The 27,757-nt window shown below is 45.6% G+C and overlaps 1 protein-coding gene and 1 long non-coding RNA gene across 9 annotated transcripts in view; one reads left to right on the forward strand and one right to left on the reverse strand.

Annotated features, from left to right (window-relative positions):
- LOC122478391 overlaps window positions 1-27,757 on the forward strand; it is a 42,260-nt gene that overhangs the window by 11,955 nt on the left and 2,548 nt on the right. The window lies entirely within an intron of this gene.
- LOC122478388 (caldesmon-like) lies at window positions 106-27,050 on the reverse strand. Of its 8 annotated transcripts, none has more exons than XM_043572029.1 (22): window positions 26,719-27,050; window positions 21,715-21,776; window positions 21,224-21,248; window positions 20,516-20,577; window positions 17,321-17,345; window positions 16,612-16,673; window positions 16,122-16,146; window positions 15,432-15,493; window positions 14,938-14,962; window positions 14,248-14,309; window positions 13,758-13,782; window positions 13,048-13,109; window positions 12,559-12,583; window positions 11,861-11,922; window positions 11,369-11,393; window positions 10,651-10,712; window positions 10,164-10,188; window positions 9,513-9,574; window positions 9,023-9,053; window positions 5,882-5,953; window positions 642-764; window positions 106-228 (listed from the first exon to the last, which is right to left on the reverse strand). In XM_043572029.1, the coding sequence occupies exons 1-20, from the start codon at window positions 26,744-26,746 to the stop codon at window positions 5,907-5,909; spliced, it is 864 nt and encodes a 287-aa protein (XP_043427964.1). In that variant the 5' UTR covers window positions 26,747-27,050; the 3' UTR covers window positions 106-228; window positions 642-764; window positions 5,882-5,906. The 8 variants fall into 8 exon arrangements, with proteins under 8 accessions (XP_043427964.1, XP_043427963.1, XP_043427962.1 ...); XM_043572028.1 differs by having other exon boundaries at window positions 216-254; window positions 642-761; XM_043572027.1 differs by having other exon boundaries at window positions 216-254.

The following is a 27,757-nucleotide window of genomic DNA, read 5'->3' on the forward strand; positions in this document are numbered from 1 at the left end:
CCGCTGAGGCCACAGTCAGACTGGCCTGTACCTTATCTCCCCCTCTCCCAGGAGCAGGACTCACTGTGGAGTGGTGTGGCCTCTGTCTGGGCTACTTGCACACTGCCAGGCTTGTGGTGCTGCTTCGATGGGATCTGGCGTATTAGCCGGGGTGGGTCTGCAAGGTGCACAGGGGCGGGAGGTGCAGGCTCAGCTCGCTTTGCCTTCGGTGGTCCGCTTTGGAGGGGCCTAGTGGCAACGGGAGGGAGGCAGACCTGTCGGAGGGATGGATCCGCATAAGCACAGCATTGGGTGTTTGCGGGTGCAAGCAAGTTCCGTGACGGGAACTGGCTCCCTTTGGGATTTTGGCTGGGGGGTGGGCGAGGGAGATGGCGCTTCGGGCGCCTTTGTTCCCCGCCAAGCTGAGCTCTGTTGTCCGGGGCTCAACAACTCTCCCTCCCGCTCTCCGAGCATAGCAATTGACTTATAACATTCCAGATGTTAAGTCCCACTGGCTGTCAGAACACACTCCATCCGGCCCCTCCGCTTTTGCAAGCCAGACTCAGGGGCTCCTCCTTGCCGGGTGTGCTGGCTGCCCCTCCACCGCTCTGGCTCCCTCCCGCCAATACGTGTAGCGCGCACCGCCTCTCCACCCTTCCTACCCTCTTCCGTGGGCCTCTCGTCTATGCTTGGCTCCGGAGAGTCTGTTCTGCTAGGCTTCTGGTGGTTATTGGGGTAAATTAGGCAGATGTGGGTGGAATCTAAGCGATCAGCAACCAATCCTTCTGAAATACAAGCAATTATCAGGGAATACTATGAAAAATTATAGGCCAACAAACGGGACAACCCGGAAGAAATGGACAAATTCCTCAGCACCCACACACTTCCAAAACTCAAACAGGAAGAAATAGAAAACTTGAACAGACCCATAACCAGCGAAGAAATTGGATCAGTTATCAAAAATCTCCCAACAAATAAGAGTCCAGGACCAGATGGCTTCCCTTGGGGAATTCTATCAGCCATTTAAAGCAGAGATAATATCTATCCTTCTCAAGCTGTCCCAAAATATAGAAAGGGGAAGGAAAGCTTCCAGACTCATTCTATGAAGCCAGCATCACTTTGATTCCCAAACCAGACAGAGACGCAGCAAACAAAGAGAACTACAGGCCAATATCCCTGATGCATATGGATGCAAAAATTCTCAACAGGATACTAGCAAATCGAATTCAACAGCGTACAAAAAGAATTATTCACCATGATCAAGTGGGATTCGTTCCTGGGCTGCAGGGCTGGTTCAACATTTGCAAATGAATCAATGGGATACATCACATTAATAAAAGAAAAGATACGAACCATATGGTCCTGTCAATCGACGCAGAAAAAGCATTTGACAAAACCAGCATGCTTTCTTAATAAAGAAAAACCTTGAGAAAGTTGGGACAGAAGGAACATACTTAAACATCCTAAAAGCTATTTATGAAAAGCTGACAGCTAATATCATCCTCGATGGGGAAAAACTGAGAGCTTTCCCCCTGAGATCGGGAACACCACAGGGATGTCCACTCTCACCACTGTCGTTTAACATAGTGTTGGAAGTGCTAGCATCAGCAATCAGACAACAAAAGGAAATCAATGGCATCCAAATTGGCAAAGATGAAGTCAAGCTTTCACTTTTTGCAGATGACATGATATTCTACATGGAAAACCCAACAGACTCCACCAAAAGCCTGCTAGAACTGACACATGAATTCAGCCAAGTCGCAGGATAGAAAATTAATGTACAGAAATCAGTTGCATTGTTATACACTAATAATGAAGCAACAGAAAGACAAATAAAGTGACTGATTTCTTTCACAATGGCACCAAGAATCATACAATTCCTAGGAATTAACCTAACCAAAGATGTCAAAGATCTGTATGCTGAAAACTATAGAATGCTTATGAAGGAAATTGAAGACGATACAAAGAAATGGAAAAACATTCCATGCTGATGGATTGGAAGAATAAAGTTGTTAAAATGTCAATACTACCCAAAGCAATCTACATATTCAAAGCAATTCCAATCAAAATTGCACCAGCATTCTTCTCCAAGCTAGAACAAGCAATCCTAAAATTTGTATGGAACCACAAAAGACCCCGAATAGCCAAAGTAATATTGAAGAAGAACACCGAAGCGGGAGGCATCACAATCCCAGACTTTAGCCTCTACTACAAAACTGTAATCATCAAGACAGTATGGTATTGGCACGAAAACAGACACATAGACCGATGGAATAGGATAGAGACTCCAGAATTGGACCCACAAATGTATGGCCAACTCATCTTTGACAAAGCAGGAAAGAATATCCAATGGAAAAAAGACAGTCTCTTTAACAAATGGTGCTGGGAGAACTGGACAGCGACATGCAGAAGAATGAAACTAGAGAACTGTCTTACACCATTCACAAAAATAAACTCAGAATGGATAAAGGACCTGAATGTGAGACAGGAAACCGTCAACACCCTAGAGGAGTAAGCAGGAAAAAACCGCTCTGAAGTCAGCTGCAGCAATTTCTTCCTTGACACATCTCCAAAGGCAAGGGAATTAAAAGCACAAATGAACTATTGGGGCCTCATCAAGATGAAAAGCTTCTACACTGCAAAGGAAACAGTCAACAAAACTAAAAGGCAACCGATGGAATAGGAAAAGATATTTGCAAATGACATATCAGACAAAGGGCTAGTTTCCAAAATCCATACAGAACTCCCCAAACTCCACACCCAACAAACACATTCTCCAGCGAAGAAGTGGGCAGAAGACGTGAATAGACACTTTTCCAAAGAAGACATCCAGATGGCCAACAGGCACATGAAAAGATACTCAATGCCACCACTCCTCATCAGGGAAATACAAATCAAAACCACACTGAGATACCACCTCACGACAGTCAGAGTGGCTAAAGTGAACACATCCAGAGACCTCTATAGAATGCTGGACAGGATGCGGGGAAATGGGAATCCTCTTGCACTGTTGGTGGGAATGCACACTGGTGCAGCCACTCTGGAAAACAGTGTGGAGGTTCCTCAAAAACGTAAAGATAGATCTACCCTATGACCCAGGAAGAACACTGCTAGGAATTACCCAAGGGATACAGGAGTGCTGATGCATAGGGGCACTTGTACCCCGATGTTTCTAGCAGCACTTTCAACAATAGCCAAATTATGGAAAGAGCCTAAATGTCCATCAACTGGTGAATGGATAAAGAAACTGTGGTTTATATACACAGTGGAATACTACTTGGCAATGAGAAAGAATGAAATATGACCTTTTGTAGCAACGTGGATGGAACTGGAGAGTGTTACGCTAAGTGAAATAAGTTATCCAGAGAAAGACAGATACCATATGTTTTACTCTTATGTGGATCCTGAGAAACTTAACAGAAGACTATGGGGGAGGGGAAGGAAAAAAAAGTTAGAGAGGGAGGGAGTCAAACCATAAGAGACCCTTTAAAACTGAGGATAAACTGAGAGTTGATGGAGGGTGGGAGGGAGGGGAAAGTGGGTGATGGGCTTTGAGGAGGGCACCTTTCGGGATGAGCACTGGGTGTTGTATGGAAACCAATTTGACAATGAATTTCATCTTTAAAAAAGAAAAGACTCCACCAAACAACTGCTAGAACCGTTACATGAATTCAGCAAAGTCACAGGATATGAAACCAATGTACAGAAATCAATTGCATTCTATACACCAATAATGAAGCAGAAGGAAGAGAAATTAAGGAATCTGTCCCATTAACAATTGCATCCCAAACCATAAGATACATAGGAAGAAACGTATCCAAGGAGGTAAAAGATCTGTACGCTAAAAAGTATTGAGAGCTGATGAAGAAATTGAAGAAGACACAAAGAATTGGAATGGCATTCCACGCTCATGGATTGGAAGAAAAAATACTGTTCAAACGTTGATACTCCCCAAAGCAATCTACAGCCTCAATGCAGTCCCTATCAAGTAACATTAGCATTCTCCACAGAGCTAGAACAAACAATTCTAAAATATGTATGGAACCAGAGAAGACCCCGAATAGTTCAAGTGATGTTGAAAAAGAAAACCAAACATGGAAGCATCACAATTCCAGACCTCAAGCTATGTTACAAAGCTATAATCACTAAGAGAGTATGGTACTGGCACGAACACAGAGACATACATGAATGGAACAGAATAGAGAACCCAGAAATGGACTCACAAGTGTATAGCCAAGTCATCTTTGACAAAAGAGGACAGAATATCCAATGGAAAAAGACAGTCTCTTCAGCAAATGGTATTGGGAAAACAGGATAGTGACATGCAGAAGAATGCAATGGGACCGCTTACCTACTATACACAAAAATGAACTCAAAATGGATGAAAGAGCTACATGTGAGACAGAAAACCATCACAATCCTAGAGGAGAAAACAGGCAACAACCTCTTGACCTCAGCCACAGCAACATCTTGATAGACATGTTTCAGGAGAGAAAGGAAACAAAAGCCAACAACAAAAACAAAACAAACAAACAAAAACAAAACTCTTGGGACCTCATCAAGATGAAAAAAAGCTTCTGCACGGCAACGGAAACAACCAACAAAACTGGTGGAATCAGAGAAGGTATTTGCAAAGGACATATCAGATAAAGGGTTAGTTTCCAACATCTGTAAAGAACTAGCAGACTCAACACCCAAAAAACAAGGAATTCAGGGAAGAAATGGTCAAAAGACATGAACAGACGTTTTTCCCAAGAAGACAACCAGACGGCTAACAGACACATGAAAAGAGGCTCAACAGCAGTCATCATCAGGGCAATACAAATCAAAAGCAGAATGAGATACCACCTCACACCGTCAGCATGGCTCAAATTAACAACGCAGGTAACAATAGATGTTGGCGAGGATGCGGAGAAGGGGGAACACTTTTGCCTGTTGGTGGGAATGCAAACTAGTGCAGCCACTCCGGAAAATAGTATGGAGGTCTGCAAAAAAATTACAAAGAGAGCTATCCTACGTCCTAGCAATTGCATGATTAGATATTTATCCAAAGGATACGGGAGTGCTGACTCAAAGGGGCACATGCACCCCAGTGTTTATAATGGCACTGTCAATAATAGCCAAATTATGGAAGGAGCCAAGGTGTCCAGTGACTGATGAATGGATAAGGAATATATATATATATATATATATATATATATATATATATATCTGTCTATATATAGATACCTATTTTTATATCTATCTATCTATCTATCTATCTATCTATCTACATAGAATAGAATATTATTCCATGATCCAAAAGAATGAAATCTTGCCTTTTGCAACAACGTGGATGCAACTAGAATGTGTTATGGTAAGCAAATTAAGTCAGTCAGAGAAAGACAAATATCATATGATTTCACTCATGTGTGGAATCTAACAAAACAGATGAACATAGGAGAATGGAAGGAAAAATAAGGTAAAAACAGAGATGAAGACAGTCCATAAGTGACTGATTAACTCTTCACACACTGAGGGTTGTTGGAAGGGTGTTGGGTAGAGGGATGTACTAAATAGGTGATGAGCATTAGGGAGGGCACTTGGTGCGGATGACCACTGGGTGTTCTATGGAAGTGATAAGTCACTAAATTCTATTACTGAAACCATTATTACACTATATGTTAACCAACTTGGTTTAAAAAAAAAACTTTAAAAAGATGGTTACAGACAGAGTACATTTAAAGCCCAGAGGGAGAACACATCTATTCTATTAAAAGACGCTACTATTATATTAAAAGAACAAAACAAGGCTTCGCACATCCTTGCTTTGTCTTTCTGATTTCATACCTCCCATTCTAAGTCTACAAAGCAGCAGGTATAAGCCAGCTGTTCCCAGAAACCCTCTCCCATTGATTCCTACCTGAGTGCAGTTCCCTATCTGACGACTATTCATCATCGGTTCCAGAGTCAGACAGGCTCTCCAACACCCAATCTTTAGAGACACAAGCATGAGCAAGCAGGTTATTAGAGACAGGGGCTCCACCATTCCTGCAACTCCCTGTGAGGCCATGCTGGCTCAGCCGGCATCACTTGCCCTTCCTCTGGGTCCTCAGACCTTCCCTGGGCTTGGCAAAGGCAGAGCCCTTCCACAAGGCATTGACCACAGTTGCAAACCTTCAAGCAAGAGAAAGGATCCCCCTTCATCTGGTACTTCCCCAGCTGCAGTGGATCACGATAGCTCTCACCCACGCAAGAAGGTGCCACCTGCGCAACCTGACATTCCAACTGTTACAGACAGACATAGGGTTTGGCGGGTTCCACGAGCAGACCCTGTGCCCGGCTCAGAGCAGCTGCCCAGAAGAACCCTCTGTGAGGGTGGAAATGTTCTGCGTTGTAAACATGCGTCTGCCGGGCACCAGAAACGTGGCTAGGGCGGCTAATGGCTATGTGGCAAGTGGCTGCTGCCCTGGATAGCACAGCTTTAGGATGTACACATGAGGAAGACGTGACCTCCCAGTCCTGGAGGTTTCTGCAGAGGAGCTTGCTGGCCTGAGCTGACCATTCCTTGGTAGGTTCTCCCTGGGCTCATGCGTATGTGGCAGCCACTGCGTGAAGCCCTGGGGACACTTAGAATGGAAGGTCAACACCCAGGTCATAGGGGAATCCCAGCAGGGGCACATTATAAACAGAGTGAAGAGCATGACACCCCCACACTCATGCTGGGTGTAATCAGAGCGGCGGGGCAGAGGGGGAGTACCTCACTGTCTTCAGGAGCCCACCCTTCTCATTCTGATCTGGACCAGTGCCTGGGCAGACAGCTAGCATAGTGTGGGGCCCAACAGGCCTGGGTGAGCTGAGGAGGGACCTTTCTGCCCCTAAACTAGTTCCCAGCCCAAGGCTGTGAACAGCAGGCGCTTATTGGGGCCAAACATGGGCTGCCTAGGGCTGAGCCCCTGGGGGACGAGCAATGACAGAGAGGCTGTCGGTGCCCTTGCAGTGACCATCCAGAGCTATGGCTCCTGTGCCCGTGAGTGGAAGGAAGGTCAGAGACAGTATTTGGACCTGTCAGTTCCCATACCTTTCAGACAAACTCTCACACTGATGTCCTCGGGCCAGGAAAGAGCACAGCAAGGACCACCTCCACTCTGGGATCAGCCCCCACCACTTTGCTGAGCTCCCTGTGCACTGGAGCCTGTGCCCCTCTCACCTCCTCTGCAACTAGAATGTTCTACAGCTGCCCTGGTCACATGGGATGAGATCCCTTTTGTATGAATGTGTTTCCAGCCAGACAACCCTTGGCCAATAGTGTGTAGACAAGGACTGGCTGTCAGGTGATGGCCAGAAGCAGGTGAAAAGTGAAAACTGGTCCCTCCTGGCCAGGTGGATCAGGCCTGGAAACGTACTTGTGTCTGGCCTGACCCTGGTTCCATCCCTGCTGGCGTGTCCCAGGTGGGAGAACAGGAGACCTGACTCCATTGTCTGCTCCTCCCCAGTGTCCACCAATGAAAGTGTCTGGTAGGTGGAGAAGAGGCTGGCACAGGAAGGACGCCCTTCTCCCCAGGCTTTTAGGAAGATGTCCATACGGTACCCTCACCCGGCATGGCGGCTCGTCCTGCCTCATCCCACCCAGAAGGAGCCCAAATGTCATCCTCGGTGAGGACAAGGCTGGGCCCAGGTGCTGATGCTACACTGATTCAAATAATCCTGCCACCGTGGTGTCCCCTCCCACCCTCACATAGCCTGGATGTCCTTCGTGTCTTCCCTCTGCAACCCCTCAATATTTCCCGCTTAACATCTAGTCCAAGACCCTGGACCGTGCTCTCACCCTTTCAAGCTGAAGTATTTGAAGGAGCAAGGATCCTTAGAGCCTGGCTGCTGGTTTCATTCCTGCATTTGACCACACACAGCAGGCATTATCTTCCACACCCCTGGGACACTAAGAGCTTGAAAGAAAGGATTTCTAGAAGCTGGAGGATCCTCTTCTCAGATGCCCTCCAGAACTGGGTGTGGCATATGCCTGCACCAGGGGCCACCTGCCCCAGCCCTCCAGCTAAGAGGGGGAGGATTCCTTCTCAGGCTCCTTGAATCTCCTTTTTAGAAAGGATAGGAGGGGCAGGAAGGCAGTAACCCTGGGGCAGTTATCCCTTTACTGCTGAAGTATGATGGAGCACGGACTCTGTGATCACTCTAGTCTCAGCACTGGCGGGTGCCCCACACAAGGAGGATCAGGAGCAAGGACTGAAATTATTACTGATGACAACCTCAGCCTAGAAATTCAGGGTCTGCCTCAGAAAGTAGAGGCGTGAGAGAAAGTGCTAGGAATTGGGGGTTAAAGGGCCTCGTCTCCCCATCCAGCCCCCATCCCCACAGCCCGTGCCAACCCCTCCATAATTCATCACTTCCATAAGCTTCCTTTCCTCAGAGGCCAATTAGATACCATTAGGGCTCCTTCTCCTTAATCAGGATCGATCCAAGTGCCCTGAAGGCAATGAAACAGCCTCCTCAGAGTTGAGGTCTACCTTGAACTGAAGTCTTGATTCACAGAATCCTATGGATTCTGAAAACATATTTCCCGTTCAGAATCCTGTGAATGTTTTCCTGGCTATTAATAGGACTTTTTTCAGCCTAAACAAGCTATATTTGGTGTATAATATACTAACTATATTTAAATTGTCCGTATTTATATCCTTTGACCTACAGACACACATCATGAAGCTCGGTGATGGGATTTTTCTTATGAATGGCAAAGTTCACACCAGCAACTGTGCTCTTTAGGGACATGTTAATCTAGAGGAACATAAACTTCTCACACAGAGACCACATACAAGCACATACATGCTCACTTCACACACTTGTCAGTTCACAAAGAGACTCACCCAGTCTCCACGCACAGAAACTCACTACCTGAATGCCACACGAGTGCCTGTAAACACATGAACATGGTTTACCCTTCGACAAATCGCTTTGTGACTACGTCTGTGATCCTCCTTTCAATGGAAACCCAAAATCAGAAGCACTCCCCTGACTAAAGACAGCAAATGATTGATTCCTGAATACCTACCATTCTCCATGGTTCCAGAGACCACAGGAAACTATAGAAAAGAAAACAGCATAAGGGTAAGAAGGTGAGTCACACTGATTGCACCACTCTTTAGCTCTTGGTGATATTAGGATCCAATAGGGAACACAGTGGTTGAGTCAAAGGCCACAAAAGCAAACGAATAGGATGCCTGTCAGAAGTTATATATTCTGGGGGATGTGTCTCTCAAGTTCACTTAGTATAGAGACTCTAAAATTCTTCACCCAAGCAGGGAAAATTGCTTCTGATAAAATTAATCCTAACACACTATTTATCACCAGGTTTGGCACTGCCACTGGTAAATGTCCCCCTCACCAATAACAGTTGGCAAGAGACAAGCACTCACCACTCTCTCCGCCAAGGAAAGTAACAATATCATCTACCATGTATAATGTCAAATCTACAACAGAAGTTGATTGGAAAGACACTAAGAAAGTAATTGTGTTCCTCAAGGGAAGACAGGCCAGCTCACCTCACCAACAGCCTGGTGCGTCCTTACAGGAAAAGCCCACATCTTTTCCTCCACAGGGACACCTAGAAGGACACAGTACACACATCAGGACATTGTTAGTACTGCTCAAGAAAGCTCAGGGACTTATCCTTGATAGGAACATGGGCAGAGCATAGGGCGGATTTCCTTACCTGCATGGACAGAAGGTTACTGCTGAGCCACACTCAGCAATAATCATTGAAATGTGCAGTAGGAGGGGTTTTTTCAGAATGTAGACATTGGTTATTGTGCAGTGTCAGTGGCACATATCTCCTGGGGCAAGACACATCTCTCGCTGTCTCTCCTCCCTCTGTGTCTCTCTCTCTGTCTCTCTACTGAATGTGTGTGTCTCATTCTCTTAGTGTGTTTCCCTGTCTCCTTCCCTGTCTCTCAGTTTCTGTCTGACTCAGCAATACACACACACACACAGTGAATACATTGTCTTTGTCACACTGTATACATGGACACAGGTTTTCCCCTGGGCAATCTGTCTTTTCCCCACACCCTCAAGCCTCTGTCCTACAGGGAACCTGGAGTCAGGGTAGCTCTCCAGACTGATGCCAGGAGGAATATCCCAACTTCCTGACCACATAGATTATTTCATCAGCAGGGGACTGATTCCAAAGTACATACCATATTCTGTTTGTCCCGCGGCAACCTGAATGTAGAGAAAAGAAACACCATCAGGGTCAGACCATGATGAACATGCATTGCACTGGTCTTTGGTTCTCCTCTGGAATTTAGGAAACCAGATGCAGACAGTGCTTGAGTCAAAGGTCCCCAAAAACAAATGAATAGGATGCCTATCTGAAGTTGTTTTTCCTGGGGATGTGTCTCTGAAGACCATTCAGGGTGCCAACTACAAACTCCTCACCCAAGCAGGAAAAATTGATGCTCAGGAAAGATCCTATGACAGTGTTTCTTAGCAGGATTGGCATTGCCAGTGGTTAATGTCCTCTGGATCAAGTTACAGTTGGCAAGAGACAACCACTTACCAATCTCCCTACCACGGAATTGAATGCAATCATGTAAAATGTACATAGTCCTATGGCACCGAATATGACTGGAGATACACTAAGTAATCAACTTGTCTTCCATAGGCAAAGACAGGCAAGTTCACCTCAGCAACACCTTGGTGTCTCCTGACAGGAACGGCCCACATAGTTTCCTCCTTAGGGACACCTAGAAGCATACAGAATATATGTCAGTACGCTGTCGGTAATGCTCAAGAATACAACAGGGAGTGATCCTTGGTAAGAAAATGCACCACAGCCTATGGAGGCTTTGGTTGCCTGCATGGACTGAATGTTACTGCTGAGCCACGCTCAGCAATAATCCGTATAGTGTGCAGTATGAGGAGTTTTGTTGAGAAACTAGACATTGAGCATTGTGCAGGGTCAGTGACACATATCCCCTGGGGATACACACCCCCCCCAATCTCTCTCTGTCTGTCTCTCTCTCTCTGTCTCTCTCTCTGTCTCCCCCCTCTCTCTCTCCCTCTCACTCTCTCCTCTCTCTCTGTCTCATGAAAGCATGTGTCTCTTTCTCTTTATGTGTTTCCCTGTCTCTTTCTCTGTCCTTCAGTTTCTGTCACCCTCAGACCCCCACGCACACACACAGAAACACAACACATAGTGAATACATTGTCTTCCTCACACTGTAAACAGGGATATAGGTTGTCCTCTGGGAAATCTATCTTTTCTCCACACCCTCACGCCTCTGTCCTACAGGGAACCTAGAGTCAGGGTAGCTCTCCAGACTGATGCCAGCAGGAATATCCCAACTTCCTGACCACATAGATCATTTCATCAGCAGGGGACTGATTCCAAAATACATACCATATTTCGTTGCTCCCGCGGCCACCTGATTGTAGAGAAAAGAAACACCATCAGGGTCAGATCATGATGAAATCTCATTGCACTGGGCTTTCACTCTCCTCTGGACTTTAGGAACCAGATGGCACACAGTGCTTGAGTCAGAGGTCCCCAGTAGCAAATGAATAGCATGCCCGTCAGAAGTTGTTGTTTCCTGGGGACGTGTCTCTGAAGACCACTGAGGAAGTTGACTACAAAATTCCTCACCCAAGCAGGAAAAATTGCTGCTGACGAAAAAGATCCTTTGACACTGTTTATGACCAGGTTTAGCACTGCCAGTGGTGAATGTCCCCCTGCCAAGGTTACATTTGGCAAGAGGCACCCATACTCCACACTCCACACCCCGGAAAGTAACAATATCATCTAAAAAGTACATTGTCCGATTTACAACAGACGTTGATTGGAAAGACACTAAGAAATGACTTGTGTTCCTCAGGGAAAGACAGGCAAGCTCACCTCAGCAACATCCTGCTGCCTCCTGACAGGAACGGCCCACATCTTTTCCTCCTCAGGGACACCTAGAAGGACACAGAACACACGTCAGTACATTGTTGGTGCTGCTCAAGAAAACTCAGGGACTGTTCCGTAATAAGAACATGGGCCAGAGCGTACGGAGGCTTTTGTTACCTGCATGGACTGAAGGTTGCTGCTGAGCCACGCTCAGCAGTATTCCTTGAAGTGTGCAGTTTGAGGAGTTTTTTGAGAATGTAGACATTGATTATTGTGCAGTGTCAGTGGCACATATCTCCTAGGGAAGGGCACACCTCTCGCTGTCTCTCCTCTCTCTCTGTGTCTCTCTCCATCTCTCTAATGAATGTGTGTGTCTCTTTCTCTTGGTGTGTTTCCCTGTCTCCTTCCCTGTCCCTGAGTTTCTGTCTGACTCAAACATACATGCACTCACACACACACACACACACACACACACACACACACACACACACTCACACACAGTGAATACATTGTCTTCCTCACACTGTAAACAGGGACACAGGTTTTCCCCTGGGCAATCTGTCTTTTCCCCACACCCTCAAGCCTCTGTCCTGCAGGGAACCTGGAGTCAGGGTAGCTCCCCAGACTGATGCCAGCAGGAATGCCCCATCTTCCTGACCACCTAGATTACTTTATCAGCAGGGGACTGATTCCAAAGTACATACCATATCCTGTTTGTCCCGCGGCAACCTGCATGTAGAGAAAAGAAACACCATCAGGGTCAGACCATGATGAACACGCATTGCACTGGTCTTTGGTTCTCCTCTGGAATTTAGGAAACCAGATGCAGACAGTGCTTGAGTCAAAGGTCCCCCAAAACAAATGAATAGGATGCCTGCCTGAAGTTGTTTTTTCCTGGGGATGTGTCTCTCAAGTCCATTTAGGGTGCTGACTACACAATTCCTCACCCAAGCAGGAAAAATTGATGCTCAGGAAAGATCCTATGACACTGTTTCTTAGCAGGATTGGCATTGCCAGTGGTTAATGTCCTCTTGACCAAGTTACAGTTGGCAAGAGACAACCACTCACCAATCTCCCTACCACGGAATTGAATGCTATCATGTAAAATGTACATAGTCCTATGGCACCGAATATGACTGGAGGTACACTAAGTAATCAACGTGTCTTCCATAGGCAAAGACAGGCAAGTTCACCTCAGCGACACCTTGGTGTCTCCTGACAGGAACGGCCCACACATTTTCCTCCTTACAGACACCTAGAAGCGTAAAGAATACATGTCAGTACGTTGTCTGTAATGCTCAAGAATACCGCAGGGAGTGATCCTTGATAAGAAAATGCGCCACAGCATATGGAGGCTTTGGTGCCTGCATGGACTGAATGTCACTGCTGACCACACTCAGCTGTATTTCTTGAAGTGTGCACTATGAGGAGCTTTTGGAGAAAGTCGACATTGGCCATTGTGCAGTGTCAGTGGCACATATCACCTGGGGAAACTCACATCTCTCTCTCTCTCTCTCTCTCACTTTTTTCAATATGTCTATCTCTTTCTGTATGTGCCTCTGTGTCTGTCTGTGAGGCTCTCAAGTAAACACGCACACACACACACACACACACACACGTACACACTCACAGTTGCACTGCATACAGACACATACAGAACAACACCAAGACTCATGCACACAGCATCACTCTGCAATCAAGGAATACATTATCTTTCTCATACTGTGGAAACATGGACATAGTTTTCACTTAGGACTTCACACCCCCCCCTCCACACTTGGCCTAAGATGTCCCAGGTCTCTGGAATCAGGGTGGCTCTCCAGATTGAACACAATAAGTATGCCCCACCTACATCAACATGTAAATGTTTTCCTCAGCAAGAAACTGTTTCCAGAATACGTACCTTCTTCTCGAGCTCCTATGGCCACCTGAATGTTAGGAAAGAAAACACCATCAGGGTGAGATCACGATATACAGTATTTGCACCACTCTTGAGTTCTCTTCGTGACTTTAGGATACAAGATGGGACACAGTGGTTGAGTCAAAGGCCACACAAGCAAATGAATAAGATGCCTGTATGATGTTGTTTTCCCTGGGGATGTGTCTAAAGAACACTTAAGATGCAGAGTGCAAAATTCTTCCCCCAAGGAGGGAATATTGCTGCGAACAAAAAAGATCCTTTGACACTGTCTCTTACCATGCTTGGCACTGCCAGTGGTCAGTGTCCCCCTGGCCAAGGTTACAGTTGGCAAGAGGCAAGCACTCCCCACTCTCCCCACCAGGGAAAGTAACAATATCATCTAAAATGTACACCATCATATTTAGAACAGAAGTTGATTGGAAAGACACTAAGAAAGCACTTGTATGCCTCAGGGAAGGACAGGCAAGCTCACCTCTGCAACAGTCTTTTGCCTCCTTACTGTAACGGACTGCAGCTTTTTCTCCACAGTGACTCCTAAAAGGACACAGAAAACAGGTCAGTACATTGTTGGTGCTGCTCAAGAATAACTCAGGGACTGTTCTGTGAAATGAATATGGGCCAGGCCATACAGAGGTTTTGGTAACCTGCATGGACTGCGTGTGACTGCTGAGCCTCACTCAGCAATAATCTTTGAAGTCTGCAGTAGGAGGAGTTTGCTGAGACACTAAACATCAGACATTGTGCAGTGTCAGTGGCACATATCTCCCGGGGAAACACGCATTCTCTCTCTCTCTCTCTTACCTCTCTCTCTCTCTCTCTCTCTCTCTCTCTCTCTCTCTCTCGTGTGTCTCATTCTCTTTGTAAGTTTCCCTGTCTCTTTCTCTGTCCCTCAGGTTCTGCCTCTCTCAAACACACTTGTGCGTCCACACACACACACACACACACACACACCCCACACACTGATTATATTGTCTTCCTCACACTCTAAAAATGGACATAGGTTTCCCCTGGGAAATCTGTCATTTCTCCACACCCTCAAGCCCCTGTCCTACCAGAACCCTGGCTTCAGGGTAGCTCTCCAGACTGATGCCATCAGGAATGCCCCAGCTTCCTGAACATATAGATTCTTTCATCAGCAGGAGACAGATTCCAAAATACATACCATATTCCATTGCTCTCTTGATGACCTGAATGTAGAGAAAGGAAACAACACCAGGGTGAGATCATGATATAAACTCATAGCACTGCACATTGGTTCTCCCCTTGATTTTAGGAAACCAAATAGCACACAGTGCTTGAGTCAAAGGTCCCCAAAAGCAAATGAATAGTATGCCTGTAAAAAGTTTTTTTTCCCCTGGGATGTATGTGCCAAGACCACTTAGGATGGCGACTCTAAAATTCTTCACCCAAGCTGGAAAAGTTGCTGCTGCGCAAAAAGATCCTAGGACACTGTTTGTTACCAGGTTTGCCACTGCCAGTGGTCAATGTCCCCCTGACCAAGGTTTCAGTTGGCAAGAGGCAACCACTCACCACTGTCCCCATCAGGGAAAGTAACAGTATCCTCGAAAATGTAGACTGTCATATGTACAACAGAAGTTGATTGGAAAGCCTCTAAGACAGCACTTGTGTTCCTCAGGGAAAGACAGGCAAGCTCACCTCAGCCACAGCCTGCTGCCTCCTTTCAGGAAGGGGCCGCCGCTCTTCCTCCTTAGGGACCCCTAGAAGGACACAGAATACACGTCAGTACCTTGTTGGTCCTCCTCAAGAATAACTCAAGGACTGTTGCTTGATATGAACATGGGCCAGAGCATACGGAGGCTTTGGTTACCTGCATAGACTGAATGTGACTGCTGAGCCACACTCAGCTGTATTCCTTGAAGTGTGCAGTATGAGGAGTTTTTTGAGAATGTAGATACTGGTCATTGTGCAGTGTCAGTGTCACATATTTCCTGGGCAAACCCACATCTCTCTCTCTCTCTCTCTCTCTCTTTTAATGTTACTGTCTCTTTCTGTGTGTGTTTCTGTGTCTCTGTCTCTGAGTCTCTGAAGCAAACACACACACACACAAACACACAATCACACGACATAGATACACAAACAGAACAACCCCAAGACTCATGCACACAGAATCACTCCGCACTCAAGGAATACATTATCTTTCTCATAGTGTAGAAACATGGACATAGTTTTTCACCTGGGACATTGGTCTTTCCCCCCCATCCTTGGACTAAGTCCTCCCAGGACTCTGGAATCAGGGTAGGTCTCCAGACTGAAGACAACAAGAATGCCCACCTAATCACCATCTAAACATTTTCCTCAGCAAGAAACTGTTTCCAGAATACATACCTTTCTCCCGTGCTCCTACGGCCACCTGAATGTTCGGAAGGAAAACACCATCAGGGTGAGATCATGATATACAGTATTTGCACCACTCTTCAGTTCTCTTGGTGACTTTCGGATACAAGATGGGACACAGTGGTTGAGTCAAAGGCCACAAAACCCAATGAATAGGATGCCTGTCAGAAGTTGTTTTTCCCTGTGATGTGTCTCAAGACCAATTAGGATGCCAACTACCAAATTCTTCACCTATGTAGGAAAAATTGCTGCTGACGAAAAATATCCAATAACACTGTTTCTTACCAGGTTTGGCACTGCCAGTGGTAAATATCCCCCTGACCAGGGTTACAGTTTGTAAGAGGCAGCCACTCACCACTCTCCCCACCAGCAAAAGTAACAATATCATCTACCATGTACATTGTCATATTTACAACAGAAGATGATTGGAAGGACACTAAGAATGCACTTGTGTTCCTCAGGGAAAGACAGGCAAGCTCACCTCAGCCACAGCCTTCTGCTTCCTTTCAGGAAGGGCACGCAGCTTTTCTTCCTTAGGGACATCTAAAAGGACACAGAATACACATCAGTACCTTGTTGATGCTGCTCAAGAATAACTCAGGGACTGTTCCTTGATATGAACATGGGCCAGAGTTGATGGAGGCTTTTGTTACCTGCATGGACTGAGTGTTACTGCTGAGCCACGCTCAGCTGTATTCCTTGAAGTGTGCAGTATGAGGAGTGTTTGGAGAATGTAGACATTGGCCATTGTGCAGTGTCAGTGGCACATATCTCCTGGGGAAGGACACATCTCTTGCTATCTCTCCTCTCTCTCTCTCTCTCTCTCTCTCTCTCTCTCTCTCTCTCTCAATGTGACTGTCTCGTTTCTGACTCTCTGAAACACACACACACACACACACACACACACACGCTAACAGTCGTGCTACACAGACACATAGAGAACAACCCCAAGACTCATGCACACAAAATCACTCCACACTCAAAGAATACATTATCTTTCTCATAGTGTAGAAACGTGGACATAGTTTTTCACCTGGGACATCGGTCTTCCCCCCCCCCCACCTTAGACTAAGTCCTCTCAGGACTCTGGAATCAGTGTAACTCTCCAGACTGAAGACAACAAGAATTCCTCACCTACATCACCATCTAAACATTTTCCTCAGCAGGAAATTTTTTTCCAGAATACATACCTTTCTCCTGTACTCCTGCGGCAACCTGAATGTTAGGAAAGAAAACACCATCAGGGTAAGATCATGATATACGCTATTTGCACCACTCTTCAGTTCTCTTGGTGACTCAAGGATAGAAGATGGGACACAGTGGTTGAGTCAAAGGTCCCCCAAAGCAAATGAATAGGATGCCTGTCAGAAGTTGTTTCTCCTGGAGATGTGTCTTCCAAGACCACTAGGGTGGCGACTACAAATTTCTTCACCAAGCAGGAAAAATTGCTGCTGAGGAAAAAGATCCTTTGACACTGCTTCTTACCAGGTTTGGCACTGCCAGTGGTAAACGTCCCCCTGACCAAGGTGACAGTTGGCAAGAGGCAACCACTCACCAGTCTCCCCACCAGGGAAATAACCATATCATCTGAAACATACATTGTCACATTTACAACAGAAGTGATTGGAAATATCTAAGAAAGCACATGTGTTCCTCAGGGGAAAACAGGCAAGCTCACCTCAGCAACAGCCTGCTGTCTCCTTTCAGGAAGTTCCTGCAGCGTTTCCTCCTTAGGGACTTCTAGAAGGACACAGAATGCACCTCAGTACCTTGTTGGTGCTGCTCAAGAATAATTCATGGACTGTTGCTTGATATGAACATGGGCCAGAGCATATTGAGTCTTTGGTCACCTGCATGGACTGAATGTTACTGCTGAGCTACCGTCAGCATTATTCCTTGAAATGTGCAATAAGAGGAGTTTTTTGAGAATGTAAACATTCGTCTTGTGCAGTGTCAGTGGCACATGTCTCTTGGGGAAAACACATCTCTCTCCCTCTCACCTCACTCTCTCTCTCTATTATGAGTGTGTCTTGTTCTCTGTGTGTTTCCCTGACTCTCATTTCTGTCTCTCTCAAACACACACACGGGCATACACAAACACACGCACACACACGCACACACACAACACATAGTGAATACATTGTCTTCTCACACTGTAAACATGGGCATAGCTTTTCCCCTGGGAAATCTGTCTTTTCTCTACCTCCTAAAGCCTTGGTCCTACAAGGAACCTAGAGTCAGGGTAGCTCTCCAGAATGAGGCCAGCAGGAATGCCCCAGCGTCCTGACCATATAGATTATTTCATCAGCAAGAGACTGATTCCAAAATACATACCACATTCCATTGCTCTTGCCAGGACCTGAATGTAGAGAAAAGGAACACCATCAGGGTGAGACCATGATGTACACTCATAGCACTGCTCTTTGGTTCTCCTCTTGACTTTAGGAAACCAGATGGCACACAGTGCTTGAGTCAAGGGCCCCAAAAGCAAATGAATAGGATGCCTGTCAGAAGTTGTTTTTCCTGTGGATGTGTCTCTCGTGAACACTTTGGATGCCGAGTACAAAATTCTTCACCCAAGTAGGAAAAATTGCTGCTGATGAAAAAGTGCTGATAACACTCTTTCTTACAAGCTTTTGCATGGCCAGTGGTAAATGCCCCCTGACCAATGTTAAAAATGGCAAGAGCCACCCACTCACCATTCTCCCCAGCAGGGAAAGTAGCAATACCAACTAAAATGTACATTGTCATATTTACAACAGAAGATGATTGGAAAGACTCTGAGAAAGCACTTGTGTTCCTCAGGGAAAGACAGGTAAAGTCACCTCAGCAAAAGCCTGCTGCCTCATTTGACGAAGGGCCCTCAGCTCTTCCACCTTAGGGACATCTAGAAGGAAACAGATCACATGTCAGTATCTTCTTGGTGCTGCTCAAGATTACCTCCGGGACTCTTCCTTACATGAACATGGGCCAGAGCATATGGAGGCTTTTGTTCCCTGTAGGGACTGAGTATTACTGCTGAGCCACACTCAGCAGTATTCCTTGAAGTGTGCGGTATGCAGAGAGTTTTGAGAATGTAGACTTTGGTCATTTTTCAGTGTCATTGGCACATATCTCATGGGCAAACCCACATCTCTCTCTGTCTCTCTCTCTCTCTCTCTCTCTCTCTCTCTCTTTCAATGTATCTGCCTCTTTCTGTATGTGGCTTTGTCTCTGAGTCTCTCAAGAAAAGACACAAACAGACACAACATACACAGTCACGATCCTAAGACATACACACACATACAGAACAACCCCCAGAGTCAATACACAAAATTACATCACACACAAGGAATACAGTTGCTTTCTTATACTGTAGAAACATGACCTAGATTGTCACCTAGGACTTCGGTCTTTCCACTAGTCCTCCCAGGACTCTGCATTGTAGATGTTGGTCATTGTCCTGTGTCAGTGGCCTATATCCCTGGGCACACCCACATCTCTCACTCTCTCTCCCTCTCTTCCAATGTGTCTGTCTCTTTCTGTGTGTGGCTCTGTCTCTCTGGCTCTGAGTCTCCTAGGAAAACACACAAACACACAGAAACATACACACACACACATGCGCATACACACTCACAATCATGAAACATACAGACACATACAAAACAACCCCAAGATTCGTGCACACAGAATCACACTGCACAGAAAGAATACATTATCTCTCTCCTCTGTAGAAACATGGACATAGATTTCACCTGGGATATCGGACTTTCCACCCCACACTCAAGCAACATTCCCCCAGGACCCTGATATCCGGGTACTCTCCAGACGGAAGACAGCAAGAATGCCCCACCTACACCTCCCCCGAAACATTTTCCTCAGCAAGAAACAGTTTCCAGGACACATACCTTCTTCTCGTGCTCCTACGGCCACCTGAATGTTAGAAAAGAAAACACCATCAGGGTGAGATCATGATGTACAGTATGTGTACCATTCTTCGGTTCGCTTGGTGACTTTGGGATTCAGGATGGGACACAGTGTTTGAGTCAAAGGCCACAAAAGCAAAGATAATATGCCTGTCAGAAGTCGTTTTGCCTGGAGATGTGTCTCTAAAGAACACCGAGGATGCAGACTACAAAATGGTTCCCCCAGAAGGAAAAAGTGCGGCTGCCGAAAAAGATCCTAGGACGCTGTTTACTAGCAGGTTTGGCACTGCCAGTGGAAAATGTCCCCCTGACCAAGGGGACAGTTGGCAAGAAACAACCATGGAAATTGACAACATGTTTCTCCCCACAGGGAAAATAACATTATCACCTCAACGGTACATTGTCACATTTACAACAGATGTTGATTGCAAAGACTCTACGGAAGCACTTGTGTTCCTCAAGGAAAGACAGGAAGCTCACCTCAGCAACAGCCTGCTGACTGGGCACAGGATGGGGCCGCCGTCTTTCCTCCTCGGGGACACCTAGAAAGACCACAACACCTGTCAGTACCATGTTGGTGCTGCTCAAGTATACCTCAGGGACTGTTCCTTGATATGAACATGGGCCAGAGCATATTGAGGCTTCGGTGACCTGCATGGACTAAATGTTACTGCTGAGCCGTGCACAGCAGTATTCCTTGAGGTGTGCAGTAGGAGGAGTGTGTGAGAATGTAGACATTAATCATTGTGCAGTGTCAGTGACACCTGTTCTCTGGGCAAACCCACATGTATCTTTCTGTCTCTGTCTCTCTTGCAGTGTGTCTGTCTCATTTTGTGTGGCTTAGTCTGTGTGTCTCCCAAGAAAACACACTCAACACACATTCACAGTCACCATCACGTGACACACACACACACACACACACACACACACACACACACAGAACCACCCCGGGACTCATGCCCACAAAAACACACCCCACTCGAGGAATTCATTATCTTTCTCCTAGTGTAGAAGCATCCCATAGTTTTGTCACCTGGGACGTAGGTCCTTCCCCCCCACTCACAAGCACCAGTCCTCCCAGGCCTCTGGAATTAGGGTAGCTCTCCAGACTGAAGTCAACAACAATGCCCCACCTGCATCACCATCTAAACATTTTTCTCAGCAAGAGACAGTTTCCGGGATACATACCCGTGTCCTGTGCTCCTTCGGCCACCTGAATGTCAGGAAAGAAAACACCATCAGGGTGAGATCATGACATACACTATTGGCACCACTCTTCAGTTCCCTTTGCGTCTTTACGATACAAGATGGGACTCAGCGGTTGAGTCGAAGGCCACAAAAGCCAATGAATAGGATGCCTGTCAGAAGTTGTTTCTCCTGGGGATGTGTCTCTAAAGAACACTGAGGATGCAGACTACAAAATGGTTCACCCAGAAGGAAAAAGTGCGGCTGCCGAAAATCATCCTAGGACGCTGTTTGTTACCAGGTTTGGCACTGCCAGTGGTCAATGTCTCCCTGACCAAGGTGACCGTTGGCTAGAGGCAACCACTCTCCACTCTCCCCATCACGGATAGTAACAGTATCATCGAAAATATACATTGTCATATTTACCACAGAAGCTGATTGGAAAGACTCTAACATAGCACTTGTGTTTCTCAGGGAAATACTGGCAAGCTCACCTCAGCAGCAACCTCATACCTCCTTGCATGATTGGCGCGCAGTGTTTCCTCGTTTCGGACACCTAGAAGGACACAGAATATACCTCAGTATATTGTTGGTGGTGCTCAAGAATAACTCAGGGACTTTTCTTCATGTGAACATTGGCCAGAGCATACAGAGGCTTTGGTTACCTGCATGGACTGAATGGTACTGAGGAGCCACGCTCAAGTGTATTTCTTGGCGTGTGCAGTATGAGTAGTTTTTTGAGAGTGTAGACATTGGTAATGTGTAGTGTCAGTGGTACGTGTCTCCTGGGTCAACACACATCTCTCCTCTCTCTCTCACCTGTCTCTCTCTCTCTTATGAGTGTGTCTCATTCTCTTTGTGTGCTTCCCTGTCCCTCAGTTTTTGCCTGTCTCAAACACACACACACACACACACACACACACACACACACACAACAGCACTGTGAATACATTGTCTTCTCTCACTGTAAACATAGACACAGGTTTCCCCCTCAGAAATCTGTCTTTTCTCCACACCATCAAGCCTCTGTCCTGCAGGGAACCTGGGTTAAGGGTAGCTTCCACACTGATTCCAGCAGGAATGCCCGATCTTCCTGACCATATTGATTATTTCATCAGTTGGTTAAGTGTCCCTCTCTTGATTTCGACCCAGGTCATGATCTCAAGGTGTCTGGGATCAAATCCCTGCCTGGGATTCCACCCCGCTCCCTCAATCAATCATTCAATCAATCAATCAATCAATCAATCAATGACCTTTTGAAAGTTGCCCAACAGAGTATGTAAACTGACGCAGTCAATATGAAAAAACAATATGGAAGTGCTTCAAGACATTTAAAAAAGAAGTACCATTTGATCTAGCAATCCCACTTTGGGCTAACACATCCAAAAGTATTGAAATCTGGTCTTCTGAATGATACCTACACTCCCGTGTTCTGCATTCACAAAAGCTAATATAGCGAAACAACTGAAGGTCCATTGATGAACAAATGCACAAAGACAATGTGGTGTGTCCATACAATGGGTGACTATTCAGCCTTCAAAAGGAAGGAAATCCTGTCAGTTGTGACACCATGGATGGCCCTGGGGGACTTGGTGTTAAGCGAAATAAGCCAGACACAGAAAGACAAACACTGCAGGATGACACTTACATGTGGAACCTAAAATAGTCAAATGCATAGGAACAGAGAATAGAATAGGGGCTGGAGGGAGGGGAAAGGGAGGAAATGTTGGTGTTCGGGGCACCAAGTTTCATTTATACAAAAGAAGTCAGTTCTGGAAACCTACCTTGCCACATAGGGCCTGTGATGAACTGCTTGAAAATCAGTAAGAGTGAGTTTGTAGGTTGAGTCCCCTTACCACGAAAGAAAAAGAAGAAAAGCCCCAACAGACACTGTTTGGGCAAATACCTTTATCTGGGTGAGACAGTATAGAAATCAGAACAATCCAGTCATTGAGAGCATGGGGTTGGTGCCTGTTGGGCTGTGCCTAAGTTCCCTGTACTGCACAATGAAAACTTTCTTAGGGGCTGCTTACTAGTGCTATGGTATGAAGTTGAAAGTGACTAAATGCAGGAAAAGTCTTCGGAAAAAAAATGACCGATGGTTCAGAAGCAGTGTGTTTAAGTGTTCAGTCACTAAATGTCTGGAACATTAACCTAAACACTTGGTAGTGGTTGAATCTAGAGTGGGGACTTGGATGGCTACAGGACAAAGGAGGATGGAAGCTTCCTTTTCATCCTGTCCATGGCTAGGACGCTTTACAGCTCATGGGGAAGTCCTGTTACCACCTCCTGGGATCCCCATATCAACCCCGTGGGGCAGAGAGGGCAGGGCCTGTGACCCATATTTTCTGTGAGAGATTAAGTGACTCACCAAGATTCACTATTCTGAAGAGTGGGAGGTCCAGGATAGGAATGTAGATGTTGCCCGGGGACAGAGATCCCTGAAAATCTGGGACCTTCCCAGGGCACCTGAGATCATGCCTTGAACCCCTGAGCCAGGTGCTCCCCCAGTCTCTTTATCAAATCTTCCTCCCCAAGGTCTCTGTGGAAGACAGTTGATGCCCTGGAGGAGGTGCCTAAGCTAGGAGAAAAGTGCAAATCCTAACTCAGCCTCCCAACTCTAGGTTTCAACCCCTGACCCAAGGCACAATGCAGTTACCACCAAGTGAAGCCCTTCTGAAGGAGCAGGGGAAGCCCAACAGTGGCCATCCTCACCCGGCCTCCACACTACCAGGGCTCTCACAAGGAGCCTTCCCCAACGGCCACTTGGCCACTTTCAGTGGCCAGGGGTCTGCTCAGCTCCCAAGCTGACTCTGAAGCCACGACATTCCAAACCAACTGTCACGTGACGGCTCTGCCCAGAATTAGCTTTCCTTCAGTTGACTAAGCCTGGCTGAGCATGAGCAACTACTGTGAATTAACTGCCAAATTGGCCCATCGGGCTGGTGCTTTGATGGTTTATTGAGTGTAGGCTGGGACACTTAACGTGGCACTGACTATTGGTCTGTGGAGCCATCTGAGCAGCCAGGACTAAGGCCTGGCTGGTGGAGGGCAGGGGCTGTACTGGCTCTGAGTGGGCCCCTTCCCAGTTCCTCCTCCTTCCCCAAAATCTGATCTGTACGGACTCCTCATCCTTCTTGAGACCCTGCAGTGGCAGGGGCCCATGTCCCATCTCCTTTTAGATGGACCCCTCCATACCCACGGCCTGGAGAAGGCTCCTCCCCCTCCACCGCCATGACTCTCCCTAAGGACTCTCCCAGGTGATTATAACCAACCCTTTACTGAGAGACTAGATTCAAATCTAGGCACAGCAGTCTGTGTTGTTTAATCATAAATCCTTTGTTATGAAGCTCATGAATGATTAACAAATTGTACATAAGGAAAGCCCACCACTGAAAACCAAACAGTATTATTAATTATGTGCTATTTTTCTTCTAGTCTTGCCTTGCGATGCTACCCGGATATGTATTCATTAAGCATGTCAGCTATTGGCTTTCATTTACTAGCAAGCAATGGGATAGTTCATTAAGGAGCAAAGGCCCCACTGGAGCATGGGTGAGAGTGTCAAGACAAGGAGGATGGACACCGGGCTAGTAATCAAATGTTTGAGTTCTTATTGGTCACGGCCCCTAAAGCGTGTAGTTCTTGGGAATCAAGCTGTTTTTAGGGCTCATGCTGATAATGTTACCGAATATACTACATTATGTCCCTGGATCTTTTTTCCTGAATGAGTCTTCACACACCACATGCAACGGGGCCTGAACTCGTCACCCAGGGAGCAAGAGATGCATGCTCCAGCAGCTGAGTAAGGCACCAGCCCGTCATGTTCCCGATTCTTAATCAGATTTGTGCCGTGTCCTGAAGAATGACCACACCATGAAACTGACTGAGCAGGCGCTGACCAGCTCTCTAACTCAGCTGTACAAGGGAGCAGCGATGAGGGTGATGGCACAAGGTTCATCGTGAATTGGTACTTTGAGGCTTCATTTTCGTTGTCTCACGGGTAGGCTCACAGAACTTCAGCATTACTAGGGCTCACTCGTATTGACAATGCCATCCAACACCTCTAAAGGATCTCCTCAGTCCTTACTGGACTCAGGCCAAGTGCTGAGGAGTAGCTCAGCACTGGCAGAATTTGACCAGGTTTTCCTAACTTGTGCCTCCAAACTTTCAGAATCTTTGAACTGACCAGAACCATGTAAGATTTCTAGATCCTTTTCATATTAGTGACTACGGCAAGTTCTATAATAATCTGGCTTGAGAGTTTCCCTGGGCTATGGGACCACAGAGACTACCTCATAATAGTAGATAGCATGTGGGATTTTCCTTGGTCCAGGTGATTCCTGACATACACACACATGCTGGAATTGCTTTGCACAGCCAGTGATCCCATGGCTAAGTAGAAGTGCAGCTCAGTAGTTAAAGCATGAGCATTGGGACTACAGGCCTGGGTTCACATCCTGACTCTTAGGAGTTCATGCCCCTGGACACAAGAATCTCTGTGCCTCAGTTTCTCCTCCTGAGAAGTAGGAAGAGTAACAAACCATCACATATGTTTGTGATGGCATTGAATGAATTATTGCATGGAAAGTGTGCGGTGTATGACAAGTGGTCAGAAAGATTCATTAGAGGGTATAGATATTAAACGAGACCTTACAATTTTGCAAGTTCCAGAGGTGGATTCAAACCTGGGACTCTGAGTTCCCAGACCATTGTTCTATGACACACAGCTGCTTTGCTTTGCCTAAAAACTATCATTTTACCTCAACATAATTTAGTTTTGACAGAATCAGAGGCATAAAAGAAAAAGGAACACAAAAGAAAAGAAAAAAGAAAAAAAAAGCTGTTGGTGACCCCTGGATCCCACTCTCTGTGACCCTTGACCAGAAATATTCATGATTGTTCTCCAGAGTGATCCAATGTACACAGTGTAATTCTGGATAACACCCAAAGGATAAAAGTAAATGTGTGTTTGGGGGCCACAAATGGTTGAAACTCTCATATTGTTCGGGTCTCTTTGGACAACTCTTTATGTGAATGAAGGAACACATCTCCCCAAATACTGAACCCAATACCCCTTTTTGGTATAAAGAGTATAGGGAAAGCATGTTAAAAACAATGATGGATACCTTCCATATCAACCATTCTGGATCCACTCTACATTTCTGTAATGAGTAATTTGAATACATACTTTTGGAGTTTTAAAAGATCCTACATTACAATAGACATTGCCGTATGTTTTCTCCTAGGAATACCTAGTGGTGACAAGAAAGGGGTGCAGGATATAGTCCATTTTTCTCAATGGAGAAAAAATATCAAGGGAGCTATCTTGATAGAATAACCGAAAATCAAGAGATAAAACAAAACTACAAAACATATCCATAACTCCGTACGACCAGATAGAGAGAGGAGATTTTAAACCATGAAAAAATATTTTGAGCAACAGCTAACTGTCCAGTTAGTAGCAGACAGTGTTAAGAAGATCTTTATGAACATACCACCGCAGCAACAAATCAGATTGCCCATCTTCGAAGACACTAGGTACAGATCTGAGAACTCACTCGTTATCAGAGTTGAACTGCTCAGCTCAGAGACTGGCAGTTGGAAAAAACGGGCATCTTACATCATTTCATCGCCATGGCAACAGAGCTTTCATGGGGAATGCAGGTGCACACCGTCCAACTTCTGCTGGGTGGACAGGTGCATCTCTACAGAGACAGGGGCACCATTGGAGATTAAGTGCTTGTGTTTCAAAAGCTGAATCCTGGTCTCACACGTTGTCATTCTCTGTTTTGAAAATAAATTACATGAAGGGAAATGACCTGACCCCTCCAACACCAATTATAATCACTAGTCAAAATTTCAGGGTGAAGAGGGAAAAAGAGAATATTTTGAGAATAGAGAGAGGTCCCATTTTTTATTTAAAACACAATCCATACCCATTTCTACCAACCTCAGTCCAAGGACACCTCTAGAATGAAGTTCAAAATTTGTCCCAGATGAAATACTAGAAGTAATCATTATATCTTAAAGTAATTTAGTCAGGTTATAGACCCATTAACTATAAACACAATTTGATGTAGAGTAATTACATAGAAGGCATATTTATTTTCTTAGCAAAGGTGTGGGACAAGGAGTTTACCTTTAGCTCTTCCCTGAAACACACATGCCTGTGTTTTTAATAAAAAAACTATCAGCTACATTAATCACATGTTTTTTTCTCTACCAAATTAGTCTAGAAGTTCAGAATCCGGGATGGTACATATAGAAAAAGTCATAAAATGAAAAATAGTAATTAAAATAATATTTACATTAAGAAAATAAAAAGAAAAATTTCAACTAAAACTAAGGTAAAATTTTCTTGTGTCAATATGGGAAAGGTGAACAGAAATGTTATCGTGTTCTTTTTGAATGATAGAATCAGACTTCTATTAATTTTATATGTCCTAAATCTTAAGATTTTCGACTCTGCCATTGTATGTATGTTTTACTCAGAAAAACAATAGGGAAGGTATTAAATTAATATAAATGTTATAA

Source organism: Prionailurus bengalensis, unplaced genomic scaffold (genome assembly GCF_016509475.1).
Source record: "Prionailurus bengalensis isolate Pbe53 unplaced genomic scaffold, Fcat_Pben_1.1_paternal_pri Un_scaffold_58, whole genome shotgun sequence".
Taxonomy (NCBI): domain Eukaryota; kingdom Metazoa; phylum Chordata; class Mammalia; order Carnivora; family Felidae; genus Prionailurus; species Prionailurus bengalensis.

Bases quoted from the DNA above. Each gene is read 5' to 3' on its own strand.
- LOC122478388 (XM_043572029.1), bottom strand. From the start codon at position 26,746: ATGGGCAATCTGATTTGTTGCTGCGGTG. The intron at 10,713-11,368 runs GTATGTATTTTG...GTATGCTTCTAG, and splicing joins CGCGGGAGCAACGAAATATG to GTGTCCCTAAGGAGGAAACT. The intron at 9,054-9,512 runs GTGAGCTGGCCT...TCTTTTCTATAG, and splicing joins CGCACCAGGCTGTTGGTGAG to TTTCCTGTGGTCTCTGGAAC.